General features: G+C 38.0%; 2 protein-coding genes across 4 annotated transcripts; both read right to left on the bottom strand.

Annotated features, from left to right (window-relative positions):
- Nucleotides 1–27: 27 nt before the first annotated feature.
- Nucleotides 28–14643, bottom strand: si:dkey-110c1.10 (unconventional myosin-Vb). Its single transcript, XM_051909900.1, is given in 36 exon segments — nt 28–465; nt 563–643; nt 1214–1388; nt 1464–1764; nt 1890–2025; nt 2169–2258; nt 3590–3741; nt 3820–3942; nt 4767–4875; nt 4963–5080; nt 5175–5275; nt 5362–5529; nt 5823–5977; nt 6920–7013; nt 7136–7345; nt 7732–7971; nt 8384–8540; nt 8650–8970; nt 9051–9137; nt 9214–9283; nt 9286–9310; nt 9455–9586; nt 9676–9759; nt 9860–9985; nt 10071–10211; nt 10448–10529; nt 10620–10888; nt 11069–11181; nt 11263–11370; nt 11468–11549; nt 11639–11782; nt 11875–12031; nt 12302–12446; nt 12720–12888; nt 13130–13240; nt 14514–14643. Coding segments are annotated over 36 exon segments (4965 nt in total). The 5' UTR covers nt 14541–14643; the 3' UTR covers nt 28–303.
- Nucleotides 14644–14890: 247 nt separating this feature from the next.
- mbd3b (methyl-CpG binding domain protein 3b) lies at nt 14891–23556 on the bottom strand. 3 transcript variants are annotated; one of them, XM_051908515.1, is made up of 8 exons: nt 23397–23521; nt 21481–21549; nt 20272–20431; nt 19865–20002; nt 19360–19450; nt 16307–16484; nt 15962–16114; nt 14891–15860 (listed from the first exon to the last, which is right to left on the bottom strand). In XM_051908515.1, exons 1-7 carry the CDS (start codon nt 23408–23410, stop codon nt 15967–15969), a joined length of 798 nt encoding a protein of 265 aa, XP_051764475.1. In that variant the 5' UTR covers nt 23411–23521; the 3' UTR covers nt 14891–15860; nt 15962–15966. The 3 variants fall into 3 exon arrangements, with proteins under 3 accessions (XP_051764475.1, XP_051764476.1, XP_051764477.1); XM_051908516.1 differs by having other exon boundaries at nt 21481–21546; nt 23397–23478; XM_051908517.1 differs by lacking the exon at nt 21481–21549 and having other exon boundaries at nt 23397–23556.
- Between the last annotated feature and the right edge of the window lie 1143 nt (nt 23557–24699).

Below are 24699 nucleotides of genomic sequence, written 5' to 3'. Positions count from 1 at the left end.
TGGAAAAAAATATTTAGGAAAAAAAAATAAGGTTCAAGACAAAATTTTATTTTATTTTTCCTGACATGCAAGTTTAAAATAGTTTCATTTCAAGGGTGAATTTATTTATTTTTTAACGTAAAGAGGGAGGAATGGCTAATATGTTGGCTTTGTCAAGCTAACATAATTAAACATTTACAATGGGCCCAAAATAGCATGCTAACATAATGTATACAAAATGCTCAGACAGCATTTTAAAGTGACGTTGTTAAGGCAACAAAAGCAAAAATAAATGCATTTCAGGAGGTAAAGGAACACCCACATTCAAACTCTGCGTAGGAAGGAGATCTTGAGGGACTCTGGGATTTCGAGTTGGGCGGCACTGACTTGTGGTGGAGGCTGATAAGGGAACGTGACGGGGAATACCCGTCTGACATCCATCAGAAGCTGTGGAGGTTGCCCCTCAGAGCGCCCCTTCAGCAGCCCCTGGGAAACCCCACAGAAAAGCAGCATTATCACTCCTGAACAAAACCCTGGTATGATATTCCGTTACAGAGCTCCAGTCACATCATTTCACTCTTACCTGTACTATACGGATGAAATTGAGCGTTACTCTCTCTTCGAGGTCACTCTGAGGTGTATAGAGGCTTAAAATCTTTACAATCTGTGAGAAGATTTTTAATATGTTAATAAATTATAAATAAAAATGATATAAATTGTGTACATATAATTTATAATATGTATGTATGTGTGTATATGTATATTGAAATTACATTTATATTAATATATGTGTGTGTGTGTATAACATTTTATTCCATATATATATATATATTTGTCATGTATATATTAAGGCATGTATAAATAATTTATATGTATATAAATATGAAATAAATTGGTATTAAATTATTTGTAAAAATATAATTCTATATATTATGAAAATATTATTTTTTAAATGCTTAGTAATATATTAATTCTTATATGTGTATGTGCATATATATTTATATACAACGAAATTATATTTATATTAGGTTTTAAATATATATATGCAAACATACATATAAATGAATAAATATATTAATAAACATTTTTTAATTTTTTTTTATAATTTGTTATTGTTAATGGCTCTGTATGAAATCTGCAACACACAATTCACTTGCATCACAAAACACAAAAGCTTAAAATTTAGAACATAACATGCAATTGTCTCAACATGTCAGTGTAATAGGTACGCCACCTGCTGGTTGGACAATGCATTGCAGGTTTGGACCATGGCTTGTCCATCTGCTTCAGTCTTCTTGCTCATTTGAAGAAGCTGTGCTGCCTGTATCAGAGGCTCCAGAGCGGTCACAGCGCCCCCTGTCTGCAGTGAACGACTCCGCAGCCACTCCTCCAGTAAACTCACATTATACCTATGATATAAGGATATAAATATCTGACGCAACTCATTCAAGCAGATGTTGAAGTAACAAAAGTGCGGTGCTGACCTGATCTGAAGGCCGCGGTTCCAGCAGCACATGTCCTTACGCAGCATTAGGCTGTTGAGGGTGGTGGCGGCCAGCAGGTACATGAGCTGATGGAAAGCTTGTTCCAGCAGGGCCGAGGGTAGATCCTGACGGGACAGGGCTGTGTGCAGCGCTGACAGTTCCCTCAAGACTGCAGACATAGTGGTCCCCTCTGTACTGGCAGGAGGCCGGGGGTCCGAACCCGCGCGCTTGCGACCGCCACTCAGCTTTACAGATGAACTAGCCAGACCAGGGATGGTCTCACTTTCAAGCATTGCTGGGACTAAAGTTAAGAGATGGGTACACAATCATTTATATATATATATATATATATATATATATACAGTATATTACTACAAGGTCATTGACAGATCTATATGAGAGGTCTTTCTGTCTATATGAGTGTACCAATCATAGGTTGTAGATGGCTCTCAGAGATGGACAGAAGTTGCTGATAGGCCTGAATACACAGATCACTGAGCGCTCGGACAGACTCCTGCACATCCGTCACCAGAGGCACCAGCTCTTCGCAGCCCCTCACATCCTTCACGAGAATAGGTTCATATATTTAATGGATCAAATCATTATTACATTTCAATTTTAAGTCTGTAATTTCTGCAAAAGGTTAAAAAAAACTGAGGGTAAAAAATGATAATTATGAATATTAATAAATTAATAATAATTCACCTGTTGGGGAGAGTGCTGGTTGAGCAGGTCTTTGAGCAGGTAAGCGTTCTTTAGCCACGCAGCTGTCGTGTCCAGATCATTGCCGTGTTTCTACAACAAACACATTGTTATTGTTTACAAATATGACCAATTAATGTCTTAAAATCTACTGTCTTAAAATCTACTCTACACACATTACACGTTTCATAGATACAGAAGAATTTAATCATGCATTCTTAAAGGGTTAGTTCACCCAAAAATGAAAATTCTGTCATTAATTACTCGATCACCCTCATGTCGTTCCACACCCGTAAGACCTTCGTTGATCTTCGGAACACAAATTAAGATATTTTTGATGAAATTCGAGAGGTATATGACTCGTCCATACACAGCAATTTAACTGACACTTTCAAGGTCCAGAAAGGTAGTAAAGACATTGTTTAAAAAGTCGACATGACAGCAGTGGTTCAACCTTCATTTTATAAAGCGACGAGAACACTTTTGTGTGTGAAAAAACTATAAAAATAACGACTTTAATTCTGGACTTAATTGTGTCAGAATTTTTGTCGCCATGACAATACTGTAAACAATAATTAACTGTAAAACTTTACAGCTCAAACACGTTTAATACACGTGGTAATGCTATATTTACATTCCTTACATTTCTGCTTCTAAATACTCCAAAAATGACTCCATTCTATGGAATAAAAAAGGTAATTGCGACTTTTTATCTCACAATTCTGACTTTTTTCTCTTTTTTCTTGGAATTCCGAGTTTATAGCTATAGAAGCTTGTTTCCGCCATGGAATAAAAATATTTAAAATATAATTAAGACTTTCATCTCGCAATCCTGACTCTTTTTCTCACAATTGCGAGATATATACAGTCAGAATTGCGGGATATAAATTAGCAATTGTGAGAAAAAAGATCAGAATTAAGGGATATAAGCTCGTAGTTCTGAGAGAAAAAAGTCACAATTGCAAGATAGGCCTATAATCTCACAATTCAGAGAAATAACATCAGAAGGTTATATCTCGCAATTCTGACTTTTCTCCCTCGGAATTGTGATATATAATTCGGAATTGCGAGGAAAAAAGTCAGAATTTGAGAGTTTAGGCCTTAGGCTATATTCCGCAATTCTTACTTTTTTCCTCAGAGTTGACATAAACTCGCAATTCTGAAGAAAAAAGTAAGAATTGTGGGATAAAAAAAAGTCACAATTACCTGTTTTTATTCCATGGTTGAAAGTAAACAAGCTTCCATACCATTCACTAAGTGCCTCACCGTCACCTTGATTTTTTCTTTCTTTTTTTTTAAGAAAACTAAATAGTTTTGTGCTAATCAACATTAGGCTGCTGTCTATTGACAAATAAGGGATAAGAAGCATAAACTGATGGCATGTAAATATATAAACGCTTGTTTAATTAAAGTTAGTTGTTCACCTTCATGGCAGTTTTAATAGCGCTAACAGCAGCGCTGCAGAGCCCGTTCACCCGTGTCCGTTCGCCGCTACAGTCCGCCTGGCGTACGCACAGAAACAGAACCCGAGCCGCCAGTCCAGGGGACAATGACAAAACGCCCTCCGCCCTCACATCTGTCACAGAGAAATGTTAAATCAGTCAGCTTGAATAACCGTCTCAAAAGTAAACCAACTGTTGTGTGTGTCGTTGACCTGTTATAAGGTGTTTGATCAGTTTGCTCTCATCTCTTTTCCTGCACTCCAGTAATCCGCTGAGTGTCTGGCTCTTCTGAGGGGCAGGAGATGTTGGGTCCTGAGACGCAGCTATGGCTAGACCTGGGCGTTAAATACATTTTAAACAGACATTTTTAAGTGACACGGTGTTGTTCAAACGTTTGGTTTGGGGTCAGTACAATTTTTTTTAACTCTTTCCCCACCAGTTTTTTTTTTTTTTTTTTTTTTTTAAGTTGCCAGCCACTGCCATCATTTCTGATAATTTTGACAAAACTTTCATGGCCCCAGAATATTTTGTTGTATGAATATCTGAACATGCAGTATGTCAAAAGGAGGAACAGAGCCTCTGCTAAAAAAAAAAAAAAAAAAAAAAAAAAAAAAAAAACTTTTATTCTAGCTTCATGCATTCTTTTTTACCAACACTTGAATGTGGGTATAAGTTTCATAAAAATAGCAACATTTTGAACAAAAAGCTTAGAAAATTGCGGGGTACAACATGCTTATTGCTTGTTTCTGCTCCTTTTTTGCCTGTGTTTTGAGCAGGAGATTCTGTACTCTTTCAGAAGATGCGTAATAGCGCCCCCAGCCGTATAACAGTGAAAACAAGGAAAGCCGGAAAATTCCGTCAATGGTGGGGATTTTTTAGTAAAAAAAAAAAAAAATTGCTTTTATTCAGCAAGCATATAAAAACTTGATCAAAAGTGAAGTAAAGACATATATAATGTTACAAAATATTTATATTCCAAGGGTAAAGTGCTGTTCTTTTAAACTTTCTGTTCATCAGTTTCCATAAAGTGGCACAACTGCTGTCAGAAATGTTTCTTGAGCAACAAATCAGCATATTAGAATGATTTCTGAAGGATCATGTGACACTAAAGAAAAAAAAAATTGGAACCTGTTTAAATACTTTTTGGACCCACACAGACCTGCATAAGACAGGATTCTCCTGAGGGTGACGGTGTGTTTCAGTTCCTTGAGCTCTCGACGTAATCGGACACATTCCTGCTCTCGAACCGCCACCTGCTCCATTAGTTCCTTCATACACATACATAAAGAAGCAAACAATGACAACTGAACAAAGTACAAAGAACAATAAACGGTAGGTTTAGATGGAACGGGTACATTTATCTCAGGATCTGCAGGTGTATCTCTGTCATGGGCCTGCTGGAGTTTCATCCTGAGAGCTGCGATCTCCTGCTCCCACTGCGCTCTCTGAGACAACAGCTGCGTCTCTAGAAACCTGGAACCGTAAAATTTAGTGCCAATAATATGAAGTCATTGATGACTTTATAAGGTCTCAGTGTATTAGTCCGATGAACGGAAAGGAAACTGACTTGTTGGCCACCCGTACAGCGTCGTAAGCATATCTGAGATCCTCGCCCTTCATCCTCTCGGCTGTGTCCTTCGCAACGCTCATATCCTCCATTAGGATGTTCTGTGAGTAAATATTGTCATTTTATTATTGCAAAATATTGGCTTTTTTATAGAAACAGACTTTTAATTTTTGATTTAAACTCTGACCAGAGGTTGCTCATGACTCCAGGGTCTCCTGTCGGTGGGTGACGTGACGCTGATCCTCCTGACCTCTTCGGGTGAAGGGAAGACGGGCGAGTTCGAGAACGGCGTGGTGACGGGCGACAGAGTCTCCAAAGACACAGTCGAATCTGTTCGCCTATGTCCACGTGAATGCTGTGAGGGAGCACACATATATTCTTGCTTTCATTTAAGATTAAATACAATGTTAACACAAAATAGCAGTGGTAAACTAAAATTATTAGCTACTACATTCAAATGTTTTTTTTTTAATTAATATATATATATATATATATATATATATAGTCATATTTTCAGATTTGTACATGTAGCTACAGGGACATCATGTACCTGCTTTTTATTTTATACTTACATTGATTACATTACATACTTACATACTTACATTATTATAATATATTTATATACATTACAAATTCTCTCAGATGTACCTCATTGGTGGCGAATAGGCTCATATCTCTTAGGTTTTCGTATCTTTGCTCTAGTCTCGTGAACTCTCTAAGTAAACTCTGGTATCTCCTCCTCTCCTCTTCCAGCTCTGCTCGCACTGATGCATCTGCCTGATCCACAGACTGCTGGCGGCTCTCTAAAACATGAAGTTTATTCAACTTTTTACTCTATACATATGATTTATATCATTTTTATATTTATTGTGTATATTTAAATACATTAAAGGGATAGTTCACCCAAAAATGAAAATTCTGTCATCATTTACTTACCCTTATGTCATTCCAAACCCGTAAGACTTTCCTTCATCTTCGGAACACAAATTAAGATATTTTTAATGAAATCGGAGAGATTTCTGTCCCTCCATTGACAGTCTACGCAACTACCACTTTGACGCTTCAAAAACATCATAAAGAGATTGAAAAACTAATCCATATGAATCAAGTTGTTTAGTCCAAATGTTCACAATCACTTTATATGATAAACAGATTTAATTTAGGCTTTTATTCACATATAAACATTGATCAGCAAACATAAACAAAAGCTCAACTTAACCTGCTTGACGCGAGAGAACAAACCTCTTACAGGAAGCTCAAACTTGCTGCATAACACATGAGAATGAACCTCACTGGTTTTCGCACATCAAGCAAACATGCTTAAGTTTCATTTTACCATAACTGATGTGTGAGTGGATGAATGTTTATATGTAAATAAAATATTAAATTCAATCTGTTCATCATATAAAGAGATCGAGTCTCTTAAGAAAATATGGACTAAGCCCACTTGATTCATGGATTAGTTTTACAATCTCTTTATGGATTTTTCGAAGCATCAAAGTGGTAGTTGCGTAGACTGTCAATGGAGGGAAAGAAATCTCTCCGATTTCATTAAAAATATCTTCGAAAGTCTTATGTGTTTGGAACGACATGAGGGTGAGTAAATGAAGACAGAATTTTAGAACTAACTCTTTAAAATGAGCCTTAGTCTGCCATTTTATTTATTTATTAAATGAAATACATGAGTTGAGATGAAACCGTGGTGGTTTGTTTCACAAGATATGGCACAAATTTAATCCATTTACCCTCCTGAGCTTTTTCTTGATCCTGTAAACGAATAGCCAAATCATCCTTCTCTTTCTCCAAAGTATCTCTCTCAATTCGGAGAGCTTGGATTTCCTATAGTAAACAGGAAGTAAGCAAACAAAACTGGTGATTATCAACAGAACCAACTCGCTAGCAAGAAAAGAGAGTTTAAAATAAGTGGCTGATGTTAACTGTGTATGTGAAACATGGTTCACCTGTGTAAGCTGGAGAATCTCTTGGGCGACCTTCTCCTCAGCTTTCCTCCTGTCCTCCTCCTGTTTGTCTGCGAGTAAAGGAGCATTGTTTGCATTCTCCTGCAGTTGGATCTGGAGTTTGAGGAGGCTGGACCGCAGCTGTTCCAGCTCAGAGCTGTGAGCTTCTCGCTCGGCCTGAAGAGTCTCCCTCAGAGACGCACTCTCTCTCGCCTGAGAGAAGAAAAGCACACATGATTCACACTGGGTGGCCATCTGTCCAGTTTTGAAATACTATGTTCGCTCACCAACGCAGCCTTGAGCTGGACACTCATATTTCCTCCTATTAAAGTCACCATGAAATCAAAATGGACAATTCTTATTTTTTTATGGAATATTACAGTATTTATTCTAAATGATTTATCCAACCTTAAGTGGCATACATTTTAGACACTATATTGTCAATATCAACCTTTTTTTTTTTTGCTCTATTCTGCCAACAAAAATAGTTCCAAACAGAGTCAAAGCAGAATTGTTGCCTTTTTTTTCTCAGCAGATTCTGTTCCTGAATAATTAAAAATCATTACACAATTGCTCAATGCTTTCTTCCACCTTCTCACCTGTTGGTCGGCTTTGAGCTGCAGCTGCATGAGTTTGACTTCCATGCCTTTATTGAGTTCTCTGTATTTCTCTACCGAGCGAGCCTCAGCACGCAGGTGCAACAGCTCTTTACGTGCCGCTCGCCTGCGCACGCAACACTGCAGAAGCACCACTGCACTTTTGACGCGCCTGAAACTGCACCGGGCCAGCCAACCTCGCACCTGTGCCTGCAAAAACACCACTGCCCGCTCCGTCAGCATCTAAAGAGAGAAGAGATTTATAAAACAAATCATAAAATAATGTTTACATTAGGTAACAACATTCATATACTACTAATTTAGGCCTACTAAATGTCTTGACTGAATGTAAAATGTCAAACTGTCATGACCTAAAATTTCATCATTATATCAAATACATGTTAAAATTGAGTTTAAACTTAAACACTATGCAGATTGTGCACTATATTTCTTGATAAATGCACATCATGAAGAGCAAAAGTCTTGTTGTCTTAAACTACTGACTACAACACATAAATCGTCTTAACATGAACCGTACAATCCTACACAGACCTCAACACTTGACACATAAAACACAACAAGGGTAACTTTTTTACTTTTTTATGGTAAAATTCATTTTAAGAAACACTAACAAACACATTTTAAAGCACTTTACCTGTCTATAAATGCGACGAGCCTGGGTGCCTCTGATGAAAGCCTGGATTTTGATGGTGGCCTCTCTTATGGTCATATACAGCTGTCGAACAGCCAGCATGCGGTATGTTTTCTGGATGATTAAAGCAGCATGTGTATAACGGAGGGTCCACGCCAACCTAATGGTGTTAGGTAACATTGAAATATATACTTCAAAATTGGAGTCCCAAACATGTAGAAACACCTATTAGAAAACCTACATAACCTTTAGGTAACACTCTAACCCACCTTCGGGCTAGGGTTCCTCTGGTGTATCGCTGCAGGATGAAGGTGGCCCACCGGAGCCGCTGATAACGCCTATGCTGCAGCCATCCTCTCACCAAGCTTTGGATCAAAACCGCTGCTGCACATAGCCGATCTCCTCTCAGCTTCTCCAGTACTGCAACTTGTCCGGCCCGGAAGAAGACCTTAGTCTTGCCAAAACAGTACTGCTCCGGATCAGGGATAAGGTCGGGCAGGGCACTCCGGCAGGAACGCCGTACATCATCCTGAGAAACAGAACCACGTAGCAGCACCCGGTAGCGGGTGAAGAATTCCTCGTACGTCCACCTGGAGTACGGACGAAAGAGTAAGGGATGTAATAGGGAACTTATGCTTCATTTTTGACAGACTTATAGAAGATTACTTGCCTGGAGGGGTAGCCTGCGGCACTGATTCGGATGGTCTCCAAGACTCCACACGCTCGCAATTGCTGCACTGCTCGCTTGGGATCAAATCTGATATGGAGAGACGAGAAAAGGTTACTCAAACTGTCATAGACATAACCACATAGGATATCTTTTTTTTTCTTACAGAAAAGGCTGTTTGAGGTCATTGGACTTTATGCAACGGACATAATGTGGGGTGGTGCTGTTCAAGGTGTCATCAAAAGGTGCAGGGATTGACGAAACTAGACACACAAAGACAGAATATGTAAGAAAAGGTTGAAATCTTAGACCTAAAGAGTCAGAGAACACCTTAAGGGCTTTAGATGGATTTGAGCGTGACTGGTAAACCATTGGAAACAGGACATAAACCAGGACAAGCAGCTCACCTGAAAGCCCACAGTTAATTTGTGCTCTCTGTGAGCTCTTTTTCCTGAACGTACGCTCCCGTTTGCAAGAGAGGAGTTGGAGAGGGATCCCCCTGCTGACTCCTTCTGGAACAACTCTGCAACTAGTTCTGACTGGGAAGGGTATGGACAGTTGTGAGGAGGCAGATTGAGTACAAAACTAAATCTTTCAAAAGCCAATAATTAAACTGTTCATACAATACCTGGCTAGCTCTCAGTATATTGATGGGCTCCTCAAACACAGTGTCTCGGTTCTTGTCTAAAAAGCCGTCACACTCGTACTGAACCTAATGCAAAAAAAAACAAAAAAAACAGCAATATTATCACAAACATTGAAAGGTTTTGTGCCACCATTTACCAAATTATTCCCAGTAGATGTTTTCTGACCATATCAGCAAAATGCACAATGATGAAGGCAGAGTTGGACATGCGCGGTTTACAAAAGTGGGGGCTGTGATTCAGGTGCTGGTCGTAAACCTTCCGAGCCCAGTTCTCATCTGAGCCTTTCGGCATCTAGAACAGAACGAGAATGTGTTTTGTACTTTGGTGACATGATAAGAGGTATTACAACTTGTGTTACAACATGTAGTTTCCTCACTCTGCATTCCTCATCCAGAAGATCAAGAAGGCCCAACTGGCCTTCGATGAGCGCAATGCATGGCTGGTTATCACTGAACTCAATACGGTTCCAGGGAAGTTCCTCTCGCAGGTACTCCTCTTGCTCCAACTGAAACACATGCTGACAAGGACATGCCACATATTTAAAACTTAACTTAATGAACAAAGTTGAGTCAACAAGTCAACTAATGGCTAGTCAAGTTCTGAAAAACTCAAAGTAACCAAAAAATAGGCACTTGTACAGTGTAGACTAGTGAGGAGCAATGCTTCAAGCAGGAAGTCATGATTCAAAAATATCTGTAAAAGACTAGGTGTCAGGCACCAATGAATGCCAAGTCCCAATATCTGGAAACTTACCCTGTTGAACTGCTGTTGGAGTTTCTCGTTGGCGTAGTTGATACAGAATTGCTCAAAGCTATTCCTGTCAAAAGTCTCAAACCTATAAACGATCAAAAAAAAGATTGACAAAACAATCCTACATGTACATTTTTGTAATATTATTGATTATTACATACAAAATAACTCTTACCCATAGATATCAAGAACTCCTATGAAAGATTTGGGCTGTTCCCTGTGTGCTCGTAAGGATGAGTTGAGTCTCTGCACCGTCCATGTGAATAGTTGCTCGTACACATGCTTAGCCAGAGCATCCCGTGCTTCATTAGCCTGCTGGCCTGTCATGGGCTTCACAAGCATCTCCCCACCCACCGTTAGTCGCCTGTGACATAGCCATTGGGCCATCTGAGCACCTTCCACTCCCAAAAGCTTGGCAAAGAGAGCCAAGGAACGGTCATTGGCCTGCCAGTAAGGTAAATAAGAAATTTTGTCCATATTATCACACACTACTTGTTAACAAATTAGCAAGGACAGCACTGCTCCTGTCCTTTATCTATACAGACATTAAAAGATTCTTCACATTTTTATTCTGACTCGGTTTTTTTCTGAAATGTACGCAATAATAGGAAATGGTGTTTGTACATCAATGTAGCTGCGGTCCCCACCACGACCACTGGCTTGTATGTTGACATTCCCCAGATGAAGAATAGCTGCCAGTATACGAAATAGCTCCATCTGCTGGTCCGGTTGCACTCCTGCAGGGGTGAACCACAAGTTTTGTAAAAAGTTCATAATGTTGCATTGAAGGAATACTATATGGATGTATTTTAACTCACCAAGTATAGTAAAGGCATTTCTTGTCCGCTCCAGCTCGACAACATCATCTGTGCCTGAAATGTGCACATCTTGCCCTTGGTTGGTGTAATGGAAGTTCTCCGCAGAATCTAGTGAGATGCAGTAACGCATGGTGATTCAACAAAAACAACACAACACAAATAAGCATTGAGTGACATGTTTTCGGGACATCAATTTAGGCTTTACCAAGTTTAAGTGTCCTCAACTCTGGCAAATCCCTGGAAGCACAAAGCTGGTAGAAGATGTGGTAGTTTCTCTCTTCAGCTGCCTGTTCATGTGTCACAAAACAAATTGCATCTTAATAACCGAACTTGATCACTAAGTCATGAGATACTCACTATATGATCAAGCAATCACCTGAAAAACAACTCTTGATTTCTCCAACAAGTAGGTCCTCATGTTTGCCCCAATTATATCCCCTTTACGACCAAATCCTATCTCAATATACTTCCCAAAACGGCTGCTGTTGTCGTTTCTGGTTGTTTTTGCATTACCGATTGCCTGTAAGGATTAAAGTAATAGAAATTAATTGAATTATTAATAAACAGCTTCCTCCTGCTTTACCAAAAAGGCCATAAATCAAGTTTTAGTACCTCCATGATGGGATTGGATGCCAAAACTTTCTCCTCCACACTGGTCTGCTGGGCCGCACCCCCCACAACAGCAAAGTAACGCATGGTGTACTTAGCAGATACAGTTTTACCTGAGCCTGATTCTCCACTGATTATGATGGATTGGTTTTTCTCCTCTCTGTATATATAATTATGATTAAAACCATATGTTTTGGTTAAAGTAATGTAATACCAATTCAGAATGAAAGTTTATATTGTATACTGTGTGGTACCAGGATAAAGTGATGTTATCAAAGGGTAATACCATGGTATTTTGATATATGCATAATAATTTGCGTAATCCTTCAAAGTTATTTAAAGAATACCATGGTATTACCATGGTCTTTGTCCCAAAAAATATGGTACTTTTTTGTAAGTGAACTATTCTTGTTATTGGCTTGCTCTTGACCTGGTCATAGTGCAGTACGCCTCTTCAGCCACAGAAAAAATATGCGGCTCCATATCAGCTATGTCCTGGCCACTGTAAGCGTCAATCACTTCCTCTCCGTAGATTGGTAACTGTTCATATGGATTTAATGCCACCAACACAATCCCTATTAAAGTATGAGAAAGTTGTCTAAATTAAATTAATGTATCTATGAAATAAATAATGAATGAATTTTAAAAACATGCAAGGCCATCATTTTCTTTGCATAATTCACACATCAATAAACTCAGTGCTTGGTAGAAGTTCTTTACAGTAGCCAATATAACAATGAGTGATGTTATTTGAATCTTTATGCCTTGAACTTTACACCCAGTAAAATGGAGGTTAATGGGCGATGGCTGTAAAAACTTGCCACTGTTTTCTGTTGAATTTAACTCACCGCAGTAGGTGTAAATGCTACTGTAGTCGAGAAAGCGCACGCGCAAGTTGTGAAGTACCGCTGGCTCATGGAGGAAGGTTAGAGCCGTGAGGTCATTCTCCCCCTCCAAAATATCAGGGTTACCTAGAGGGGGAAGACCTGCCGGAGGCAACACTGGATACTCCACCTCCTTATTTAAAAAATATAATAATATAAAATATTAATATATTTATACGCACACACACACACACACACAGCGTTAGTCTTGGTTAATTAGTTTTTAAATGAATGGTTGTACTGCTCAAAATTAGAGAAAATGTTTTGCGTTTAGAAAGTGTTTGGACACTTTTTGTTTGTCATAGGTTAGTGAAACATCTTTCTGCAAGGCCTCATGGTTTCATTTCAGTATCATATGTGTGTATGTGTCTTACTCTGCCATCACTGAGTTGGATTAAGATCTGTTGGTCTCCAGGATGGTAGTCATGAAGCAGCTGTGCAGACACCCACACAGCTTCTGGGTCTGGCACCCACACACATGCACCCTGACAGGCAACAGAAGTAATAAATACATATTCATACAAACCATAATCAACAGTATATGTAAAGAAATAATAGCCAAAGTCATTTGAAACCAAAGACTTAGACTCTTCATGCATTTATTTTTTGGTGTTTTTGCCTTTATTTAGATAGGATAGTACAGAGAACTGACAGGAAGCAAAGTGGGAGAGAGAGGGGAATGCGATCGTGAAAGGTCCCAGAGCAGGTACTCGAACTCGGGTTGGAGCATTGCCCATAAGGCTAATGGCTCTGACACATTTCATACTTTTTTAAAATGTCCTTCTGTGGTAAGTACAAATGAAATTTAATTGTTTGTTTTGACTTTTTTTATATGCTTTTTGAAAAAAAGGAAACACAAGGCCCATTCAACAAGTAGTGTTCCTGATCTCTTGCTATTCACTAATTAATATTACCCAAACTTTAAGACACCCCCAGTTTCACAGACAAGGCTTAAGCCTTGTCCCAGACTAAAATGTATTTAGTCAGATGCACACCATGTTTTTTTCTAAGGCATGTTTATTAAGGCTACTTAAATGTCCCAGTGGAACTAATGCCTAATCCTGGCTTAATGTAAGCCCTGTCTGTTAAACCAGGCCATAAACAAAACAAAAGTTCACACTTAAAACTTAAGTTCTCACATTACAAGTGTGAAAACTGATGAAACTGCAGACTGGTTGACATTTCACTGCTTTTCAAACACAAATTGGTACAATGTGCTTCCTGCTGAGTTTAGTGCTGACCCTAAACACACCTGAACCGGCTAATCGAGGTCTTCAGGATAACTAGAAACTCCAAGCCAGGTGTGTCGGAGCTAAAGTGTGCTGGAAGGTGGCCTTCTAGAAGCAAGATTGGACATTGCAGTCTATAGACTTGATTATGATAATGTCTAAAGAAATGGATACCAAGGAAATTGATTCAATATTTTGAATGTTACACAACCGGCTCATGTGCCTGAGTGACTATCTGTCCCACCCCAGAGACAGTCTTTCTCCTCAATCAGCATAAAAACACTCGCAGCACCATTAAACATTAACACCAGCCGGTCTCTTCTGACATACAACACTAAACAAAATGAGAATAAAAATGTCTATCTATCTATAATCTATCTATCTATCTATAATCTATCTATCTATAATCTATCTATCTATAATCTATCTATCTATAATCTATCTATCTATCTATCTATCTATCTATCATAATGACACCCAATGAAACTGCCAAAAAACATACATTAAAAAAATTATTAAACACACTTACCTTTGTGTAGAGCTCTGTGGTTGCCATCTGGCCAGAGTTAATTTCCGCTTTGACAGCTCAAAGGAAACCTCACTACAATTTCAGCTGTTCTCTTAATTTGTGTCTCAGAGAGAGAGTGACTGGCCCGGTGCCCTTTGGTCTGTTAGAGATTCAGCCATCATATCCGTAATAGTAAGTTAACAGTTAATCCTTCATATAAGAGAGGGACATTTAAAACGACTCTGCATCTGAAAAATTTCAAAGCAGCATAAAGTAGTGCAAAAAAGTGGATAGCACATTAGCGATAACAACAACAAATAGGTTGAACATAAAGAAATAGTCTGTATTAAAGACAAGTAAGTCTGTATCAACAACACAACAAAAAAGCAATAAAGATATTCAACACAGGAACATTTTATTTTAAGAAATGCAGAAGAGAACATGGATGTCGTTGTGATGATGTGGGCTGTGAACTAAACTTTTTTTTTTCTCCATTATTTAAAAAAAACATACTTTTCACCCAGCAAAATGTTTAGTTAAGTTGCTTTTCACAGGATGCTTACACATCACTTTGTATAAATCACACGTCACAATTTATGAATCACCATTCACATTTCAATTCCAGGTTCAGACTGTGGAAATGTTATTCAGTGTCAAGTATGAACAGCTTATAAAGAAAAAAATCAGTCAGTTTGAACAAGCACCAGATGAGTCGAAAACATAAAATCTGAAAGAAAATCAAATCATACTTGCACACTTTGTAACTATTAATGTTTATCAATGCCTAGTCCCCGATAAAAACATTTGGTGTTGAGAAAAAAACATAAAAACTTAATTTGAACTGCATAATACTGATTTCCAACTTGAAATTGTGATATTACGAATATTGTTATAACAATACTAACAGAGAGAAAAGTCAATATTTTTTTAATTATTCAAACATTTTTTTAGTCACAGAGAATAATCAACAGATCGGTTTAGGTCAGCTGTGATAAAGTTTAGCACCCACTAGAACTGGAGGATTGTATTTTTGACTTGATTGTCGAATCCTCATATCAAATCCAAATACCCCCTCAAAAAAAAAACAAAAAAAAAACACACCTAAAAACATTTAATGCAGAAGGCAGTTCAACTGTTACATGTTTCCAACATTTTGTTATTTCAGAAAATGTTCAAAATATTAAAAAACAATAACAATAAAACAGAAAAAAGTCTGAAAATCAAGCCAACAGTCTCCGTGAGAATCACTGGTGGGCGTGTATGGATATTCAGCGAAGCTGGGAGATGGTAACGTGGTGTGTTGATCAGCAGAGCATCTGCTTGTGTTGGGAAACTCATGTGCAGGTAATTCAGACACATTTGAATACCCTGTAAAAAAACAATAGTTGCTTATAGAGGGATATTTCAGTTTATGTGACTTCCTTCAGGAAACGGGCGGAAATACCCAACTGTCGTTTTTCCTCAACTACCTTTGCTATACTTCCTGTTTGTCATCATTACAATTTCCCTCCTGTTTGAGTGCGTCTCCCTCGCTAGATGTTTCCTCCACGTGAGCCAACATGTCAGCCATCAAAGCCTCTTCCAGTCGCTTCCGAACACTGTACACCAGCTCCTCTTGCTTTCTGTGACCAAAAAATTACCCACATAAATATCCCAAACATACATTTATCATATGAAATATAATAAACACACTGCTGTGTGTGTGCCTTTGGATGGGTGAAATGTAGAGCACAAATTTTGAGTATGGGACACCATACTTGGCTACACGTCACGTCACTCACTTATACTGTTCATAATTCAAAGGGCTGAAATACCTGATATCCTCATCTGTGACGATGAAGGCCTTACAGAGAGGCTGAGCGGTGTTGAGCCAGACTCCTGGGTTTTTCTCCACAGCGGCGGACAGCTGGCCCGTGATGGGAGCCGCACTGGTGTGAAGGGCACTGGCAATCGCTGACAACAGGGTCTTATCTGTGCACCCAGGGCCTACTCCTTCAGTGACGTATGAAATATTATAGAATTAATTCATTTTAGTAGCATCCATTGATTAAAAACTCTTTTTAACATATTTCACATATCAGTATTAGTATTAATACTACTTAATTCAGAAAAAACAGAGGTTTAAAATATTGGACCAAAAACCTCCGCACGTAATAATACTGTCTAACAATTGATGGCTGCTCTGTCAAGTCTTTGTCGTCAGTTAGGATCCTGGGTGTGCTCTTTGATACCAATCTTTCATTTGAAAGCCACATTTCTAGCATCTGTAAAACCACATTTTTCCATCTTAAAAACATATCTAAATTACGACATACACTTAATAAACAAACTCCAGCTGGTCCAAAATGCAGCAGCTATAGTTCTTACTAGAACCAGGAAGTATGACCATATTAGCCGCCCGGTTCTGTCAACACTGCATTGGCTCCCTGTTAAACATCGCATACATATTAAAATCTTGCTAATTACTTACAAAGCACTAAATGGTTAAGCTCTTTAGCAGTGAGCTCTTAAAATTCTGGCTTTCAAGAATATCAAAGTCAACTGCAGGCGGTAGATCCTTTTCCCTTTTTAGTAACCAAACTCTGGAACAGTCTTTCTAGTCTTGTTCGGGAAGCAGACACACACAGTTTAAATCTAGACTAAAAACACATCTCTTTAACCTGGCATATACATAACACATTATCACATTTCTATAATTCAGATCCGTTAAAGAAATGTTAGGCTGCATAAATTAGGTCAACCGAAACCGGGAACATTTCCCATAACAGCCGATGTGTACTTGTTACATCGTAAGAAGAACGGCATCTACGCTAATATTAGTCTCTCTGTTTATCCCGAGGTTACCGTAGTCAGCCGGATCCGGGCCGTATCCAGGCCGCATCCAGACCAGATGGTGGACCTGCACCTAGACACGACCACAACGCAGCCCTGAATGTCAGCAGAGATCCTGTCAACTAGACAATCCCCTGTGAAGACTTCGTCGACACGACAGCCATCGGCACAGATCCTCAGCAAAGACCACAAGAACCAGACAAGTCCTCTGCACAGACCTATGACGAGCTTCGTCTCCATACCAGCTTGATGAATCGGATCTTCAAGCAGAAGGAACTGAATGAAATATTTTGAATGCTTTCGATCCACAATCTGATTTCTGACTTGTGATGCAGCCTGAATCATAATGACACCATGTTCATTCGTTGGCCAGAGGAGAACTAGTCCATCGACTGAGCCTGGTTTCTACAAAGGTTTTTTTTCTCCATTCTGTCACCTGATGGTGTTTGGGTTCCTTGCCACTGTCGCCTCTGGCTTGCTTAGTTGGGGACACTTAATATTCAACAATATTACTGATTTGACTGCACTATTGGATGAGAACTGAACTGACCTGGATGATGACATCACTGTTTTCTGCAGAACTGCTTTATAGATTAAATGAACTAATTTAATAATTGATGATCTTTACAACGAAACTGAATCAACACTGAACTGACTTCAGCTGAACAATGACACTATCTTCTTTTAGAGCTGCTTTACAGTCGAAATGGACTTATCATTGAATCATTTTCCTGTTTTCACTGTAAAGCTGCTTTGAAACAATATGTATTGTATAAAGCGCTATAAAAATAAAGATGACTTGACTAGTATTATGATGCTACAAGAAATTAATGAAAGAAACAAGTACTTATATTCAGCAAGGATGCATTAAATTGATCAAAAGTGCCAGTAAAGACATTTACAATGTTACAAAAGATTTCTATGTCAAATAAATGCTAAACTTTCTATTCATCCTGAAAAAAGTATCACTGTTTCCACAAAAATATTATTTTTTTTGTGTGTCAACACTGATAATATTCAAAATGTTTCTTAAGCAGCAAATCAGCATATTAGAATTATTTTTGAAGGATCATGTGACACTAAAGGTTGGTGTAATGATGTTGAAAATTCAGCTTTGCATCACAGGAATAAATTACATTTTAAAATATTTTCAAATAGAAAACTAAATATACTATAGTAATATTTCACAGTATTACTATAGTATTACAATAGTATTACTGTTTTTACTGTATTTGTGATCAAATCATTGTAGCATTGATGAGCGTAAAAGACTTATTTCAAAAACATTAAAAACTCTTAAAAACCCCTTTTTTTATTAAATAAAAATCAATTTAAGGTCCTTAATTACTTATTTTATATTACAATTAATAACATAACATTTAAAGGTTTAAAGTTGTAAAGCTCTCTCTACCTGTAAAGTTTTTGGAATTTGTTTGTTTTTAAAGCTGTGCTTTTATTTTGACATGACCACATTGTCTTTTATTTTGAAAGTTAACTGTCACTAGTTGTTTCTTACCCTGGCCTTAATTGTGTTCACCTGTTTCATGTTAATGCACTAATTCTTGAGTATAAATATCCCTGGCCACATCTGAAATCGGATACTCTCCTACTATATAGTACGCAAAAAACAGTATGTGACAAAAGAAGTGTGTCGAATTCACAAATTCAAAATGTACCTACTACTTCCTGCGAGATTCTGAAGTGTGCATACGATGGACACTTTACTATCCCATGAGGCCACGGGAGAGGATTTGTGAATGGCAGTGAAGCGACACAACTGACACTGGTAGGTCAAGTGATAATGACAACATGGCATTCAAAATAAGTACCTACCTAAGAGAGTTTGCGATGTTGGACAGAGCCTCACCATTGCGCCTGTTCTTTTATCTGCTGTGTTCTCTGGCTTGCTTTTGATTAGTGTTTGTTTGTTCATCTAGTTTTCTTCGGATTTCAGAAACTAATGGAATGCTGACTTTTATTTATTCTTGCTTAAAATAAACACTTGGATTAAGTTCTTCATCTCGCCCAGACGTACCTTGTAAGCCTTTGGGGAGCTCCATTGTTTTCACCAGCTCCTCTGCTATGTCAAAGGCATTGAGGCCACTCAACTTCTTCTCCCAAAAAAGCTGTCAATGAAAATTATATTAGCATTGTGGCACTATGACAAACTACTAATAGTGGTGAATAAAATCTGAAAATTGAGGGTACGTTTACACGACAACGATGTACTAAAACGGAAACGTTATCAATGCTGTATTATTCATGCCAGGCCAGTAGTTGGCGATGTCACTTTGTAAAGAAACGCTATGCACCTATAGACTGAACAAGCACTATGCTTGACTTCACAGTTTTCACAAATTCACGTTTTTGTAGTTTACACAGAGATGATAAATTTCAAAAACGTGCACTGTAAAAACCTGTTTTCGAAAGTTTGCGTTTTCAGGCCCCCAAAATGCTGTTGTTGTGTACATGAATGGCCAAAATGCATAAAAAAGTTTTGAAAACGGTGTCGTGTTAACGCCCCCTTAGATTAGTATTACCTGTCTGGGCTGGTCAATGGCCTTCTGTGGGTCTGTCTTAACCTTATTGCTGGGGTGGTTGGTAACTTTTGTAACGGGTTGTTTGAAGATGGAGGCCGTCTGTCGCACTGGGAGAGATGTATTCAGGTCGGGTTTGCCCTATCAAAGATGGAACATTCTTGATTACCCTGATGAAAAACTGGGAATTGCTGATCTGTTACTGGTTATTGTTGCAGGTAGACCAGCTTGACCAGTAAAACTGGCTTGAAATTGCCTTAATTGGTTTTAAAGGGTCTCCAGCCATGCAGAGATCATTTCTCAACCTATATCACTCTGCAGATATTAATCAAGAATAATGAATATGCAAATGTTTGTACATTTATGAAATGGCAATGTATTGAGCCCCCGGTTGATGCAAGTCCTCTCACCTTAGTCTGGCTATTGTTGTCATATCTGGGTCTCTGTCTGTTCTTGTTCAGTTTGCTCATGAGCATCTTGCCTGTGCGGAAATCAAAGGAGCTGAGATCCATGGAGTTGCCAAGGTAACGAGCCAATTGAGGCTTGCTCCGGAACTTCTTCCCAGTGGGGCTGGGGAGGGGGAGCAAAATAGGGCACATCTCAGAGATTTGATAAACCCGTATGGATGCAAATTTGGAAAGAGAATGAGTTATGGTGACGGTAGTTGCAAACGGATATTAACACACAATATACGCAAACAATGACATGCAATACCAAACTTGGAACAAATTTTTAAATATTTCAAGCCTGTGATGACAAAATGACAATGATATTAGATCATGAATACTGTGAAGAACTCTTTCTGTTTCTTAACATTGACTATCATGATGGCAATTAAAATCACATTCAAAATGTAATTTTAATGATTCAAACACATATGAACTGATAGGAAAAAGTTTAAAATTGTAATGCAAACACCCTGTATTAAAATTGATTGTATTTAAAATAATTAAAGCCTAACTTAAAATAAATAATACAGTAAATACATTTAAAAATGAACTGTGAATACAATCTGTAGGGGAGAGTGGTATAAGATGAGCCTTTTTTTTTTTTTTTTTACTTATGTGGTCCTCAAGATAAGGAAAAATGAGGCATAAGTACAATGACAGTATCTAAAGTAATTTCAGGATGTTTCCTATAATTTTAAATGATCAGAATATATCTATGACAAAGGGTTCTAAAAAATATGGCTACTGTGTCTAGAGTTTTCAAACACTTAGATGACTTGCACTACAAGCTCTGTAAGCTGTCCCTGTCAATCTACTCTGCCAAATGTTTACATTTGTTTCGCATAGTTTGAGATAATAGTAATACTGTTTGTCTAGATCTCAGTGGGCATTTCACATTCTTCACTTAAACAGTTGCACTTCTACATCTTAAACAAACCCTTGCACTGCCCTTTAAATCAAGATACTGTAGTAGAAGATAGTTGACACAGGTGTGATGAAGAAAATGAGTTCACTGAGAAGTCTGTATGATTTCGTGCTTGTTTCAAGTTCATGCACAAATCTGGACAAACTTTTTTTGGGGGGTTTTAGTCGATGGCTCTTCAAGCTTGTCAACACGTGCAAACATGTAACAACATAGATGGTCGTTTAATTGATTAAATAATACAATACCACAAACTATACAAACGACCTGCCTCCCCCCTCTCTCGCCTCTGTTCTTCCTCCTCTTCCTCACCTCTGCTAAAAAAAGAACAGTCATGTCTATTTGTGACGTCGTTAATTAGGAATCCTCAGAAAATGTGTATATTCAGACTATGAAACACAATTTGTTCAATTTCACAGTTAAAACCAATGGAATGGAGATCCAAATGAATCATTATTCTTAACTGGTTCTTCTGAATGGTTCTGCCATAACCAACTTTGTTAGGTGGGTGAATCATAAACAATGCAAATTTCACACATTTCTTCAATCCAGTTAATTAATTTGGCAAAACAAACAAACAAAAAAACAATCAAGGTGTCATTTAGAGTGACAGCATCAAACAGGAACGCAAAAACACATACAATTTGTCAATCAATGAAACTTCTTTCACATGTCAGTCAAACAACTTTGTTAAAAGGAATCTGACTTCCCAACACTAAGACGTCTGACTCAATTGGCGAATCATTTCTTTTGAGTGTTTTAAAGAAAAACAAGTATATTTCTATGCCGTTTTGTAGTATAGTGCGAGTAGTGTGTTCACACACTGAAAATGACAATGTGCTCTTCAAATGCCTGGATGATTTCCTTAATTAACCAAAAAAAGTGTGGAATGTTGGACACTTCATATACCCAACTGTCACTGCTTTCCTTGCGTAGTGTATTGAAAGGGGCTATCAGACTCTGACAAAACTGGATGACAAAATAACCTTATAAAATTCATACACTACACGATTGAAAGCATATACAGTGCATATTTTTGGGACACATAGTATATAGTGCGTGTATAGTTCTTTTACATATATTTAGTGCACTCTGAATAACCTGTAATATAACCTTTTGTAGTTGTGAATGGGGCTAACTGAATCATTAGGGAAAAAAGAGCCAATTCAATTTGGATGTGATTCACATGCTCAATTGAAATGCACCCCCACCCCCTCCTGAAATAAAGCACACAAAATCCTCTCCACAGCTGGGCCTACTTTTACATGACAATCCCCCCTCTGTACTCAGTACCTAACATGACACACATGGCTTTCCCTCCTCAATCTGAGCACTCCCACTTTTTACTCTCCCTAATGTCCACAGAGTCTCCTTCCCCTGACATGCTGATTATCCTACATGGCTTTAATAAAAGATACATACAAAAGACCAGTCTACAGTGTCTACATTCAATAATGTTGCTTTGTCACTTAGCAAAACGTTGCGCCGTATCGTAGCCTCATCACTTTGGGCTCTTCTGCTCAATGAAGGATTCCTCAGCTTGGAAATTAGTCTATAAACTTATGGAGTATGCATCATACAGATGATATAATCTGTAGTGGCACTGACAGAATAATATATGTATGCGTATTTTCGTGGTAGACATTCATGCATCTCTTCGTTACATTACCACACACAAGAATTTTGCGTAAAGTCGATCAATTGTGAATGTAAACAATACCCGTAAAGCGGAGACATTTTGGCATACATTTTTTATCAAGTGACTAAATGAAATACTAGTGTGTCGGTTAAAAACTACGTGTCTTACGAGCATCGTTCGCTGAAATGACAATCGCGAGACGAAAAAGATGCTGCACCTGGTCGCTAAAACAACGTTAAATAGTTTATTTGGGGCCATATCCATCTTAAGACAAATACTTCATTTTATCTGTGCATACATGCGTACAGGTCGCTTTGTTACTCTATTACATGAATTAGTTTAATCATGCTATGCGCGTTTTCTTTCTTTAAGAAAGCACTGCGCAAACTAGTAGCCCCGGCAAAGCGGAGACTGATCTATTCAAATGAACAAAAGCGATCGCTTTGCTCGTAAAACAGCATGACGATAAATGCAGACGCGGATCGCGATTTAATACATTTGCGTTATTAAATCGGTTATACTTACTCATTTTTCTCCATCGCGCATTCTCTGTTGGTGTCGCCTTTTTTGTGAATGTTAAATCCCCCTCTCTTCCTCTATACTTTCACTCCCCTCCCCCTTCAATGAGACAAATGAAAGACATTATGCCCGATTAGGGTTGACTTAACGAGACAAAGCCCTGCGGTAGTCGGGTAGCTAACCATAAACCACATGATGACAATACAATGCACTGTTTTGTTTTCAAGTTTCTATTTGTTGTGTTTGATGAAATGCTCATTCTACTAATACAGGTCATTTCACTTTACATTTTATGTTGTAGGCTATCTGCTGTGAATTAGCTTAGTTTGTCGTGTACAAAAATACCACAGCAGTTTACCACTTATGCTGTAAAACATAAAAATCGGTTGTTCTTCAAACCATGTAAGATTTCAAATTCGTGTATTTATTTGCAGTACCGTCCACTACATGTTCTCTAAAATTCCCGGTTGTACAGTAGGTTTACTGTGCGAGTCCTGTAGGATTTTAAAAGTCCTACAGGAAATCCCACACAAACATGATCACGAGAATCCTGTGGGATTGTGCTGGAATACGTGTGCAGGTTCTGCATGGCTTTTCTTTTGGGGATTTCGTCTTTTTTTTTTTTTTTTTTTTTGTAAGGGACATTTTGGCGGAAACTATGGTTGCCATGGTAACATTTTGTATGAGTAAGAAAGCAAAATGCCTCCTCCCAATTCTTAAATATATAGGGGTTGTTTTTTTCCATCAACATGGAATCTAGTTAACAATTTATTAATTAGTACAAATTATATGTCAGACAAAACGATCACATTTATATGAAATAAAAAAAATAGCCTAAATAAATAAATAAGGTAATTGCGACTCTTTCTGACGTTTTTTTTTTCAGCAATTCCGAAAGAATCCCGAATTGCGACATGTAAACTTGCAATTGCCAGAAATGTGAGTATATATATCTCACAATTCTTTTTACTTTTTTTCTTCAGAATTGCTGAGAGGAAAAAAGTCCCAATTACTTTTTTTTAAATTTTATTCCATGGCACGTAAACTTCAATAATCCACCCCTGCATCACACGTCCATCACGGAGAGGAGACGGCTATTTCTGCATTTACATCTATAAGATGTATTTTTTGAGTGTTTGCTCATCTGTAATGTATCTAAGACGTTTCCTGTCAGATGTTAAATAGAAATTTACAAAATGTCTTTAAAATGTTTATGATTTAGAATGTGACGTTTATCAGATGTTTTCCAGATTAAGTGCTCTTTAGCATCTGTGCTATCTGGGTAGTCAAAATAAATGTTATGACACGT

Source organism: Ctenopharyngodon idella, chromosome 10 (genome assembly GCF_019924925.1).
Source record: "Ctenopharyngodon idella isolate HZGC_01 chromosome 10, HZGC01, whole genome shotgun sequence".
Taxonomy (NCBI): Eukaryota; Metazoa; Chordata; class Actinopteri; order Cypriniformes; family Xenocyprididae; genus Ctenopharyngodon; species Ctenopharyngodon idella.
The sequence above is the reverse complement of the archived record's forward strand: the minus strand, read 5'-3'. Positions and strand labels throughout refer to the sequence as shown.

Coding starts and splice junctions, on each gene's coding strand:
- mbd3b (XM_051908515.1), bottom strand. Junction 16,485..19,359: donor GCTCCCCAAAGGCTTACAAG/GTACGTCTGGGC, acceptor ACGTCACTGAAG/GAGTAGGCCCTGGGTGCACA. Junction 16,115..16,306: donor GTCACAGATGAGGATATCAG/GTATTTCAGCCC, acceptor TTTTGGTCACAG/AAAGCAAGAGGAGCTGGTGT.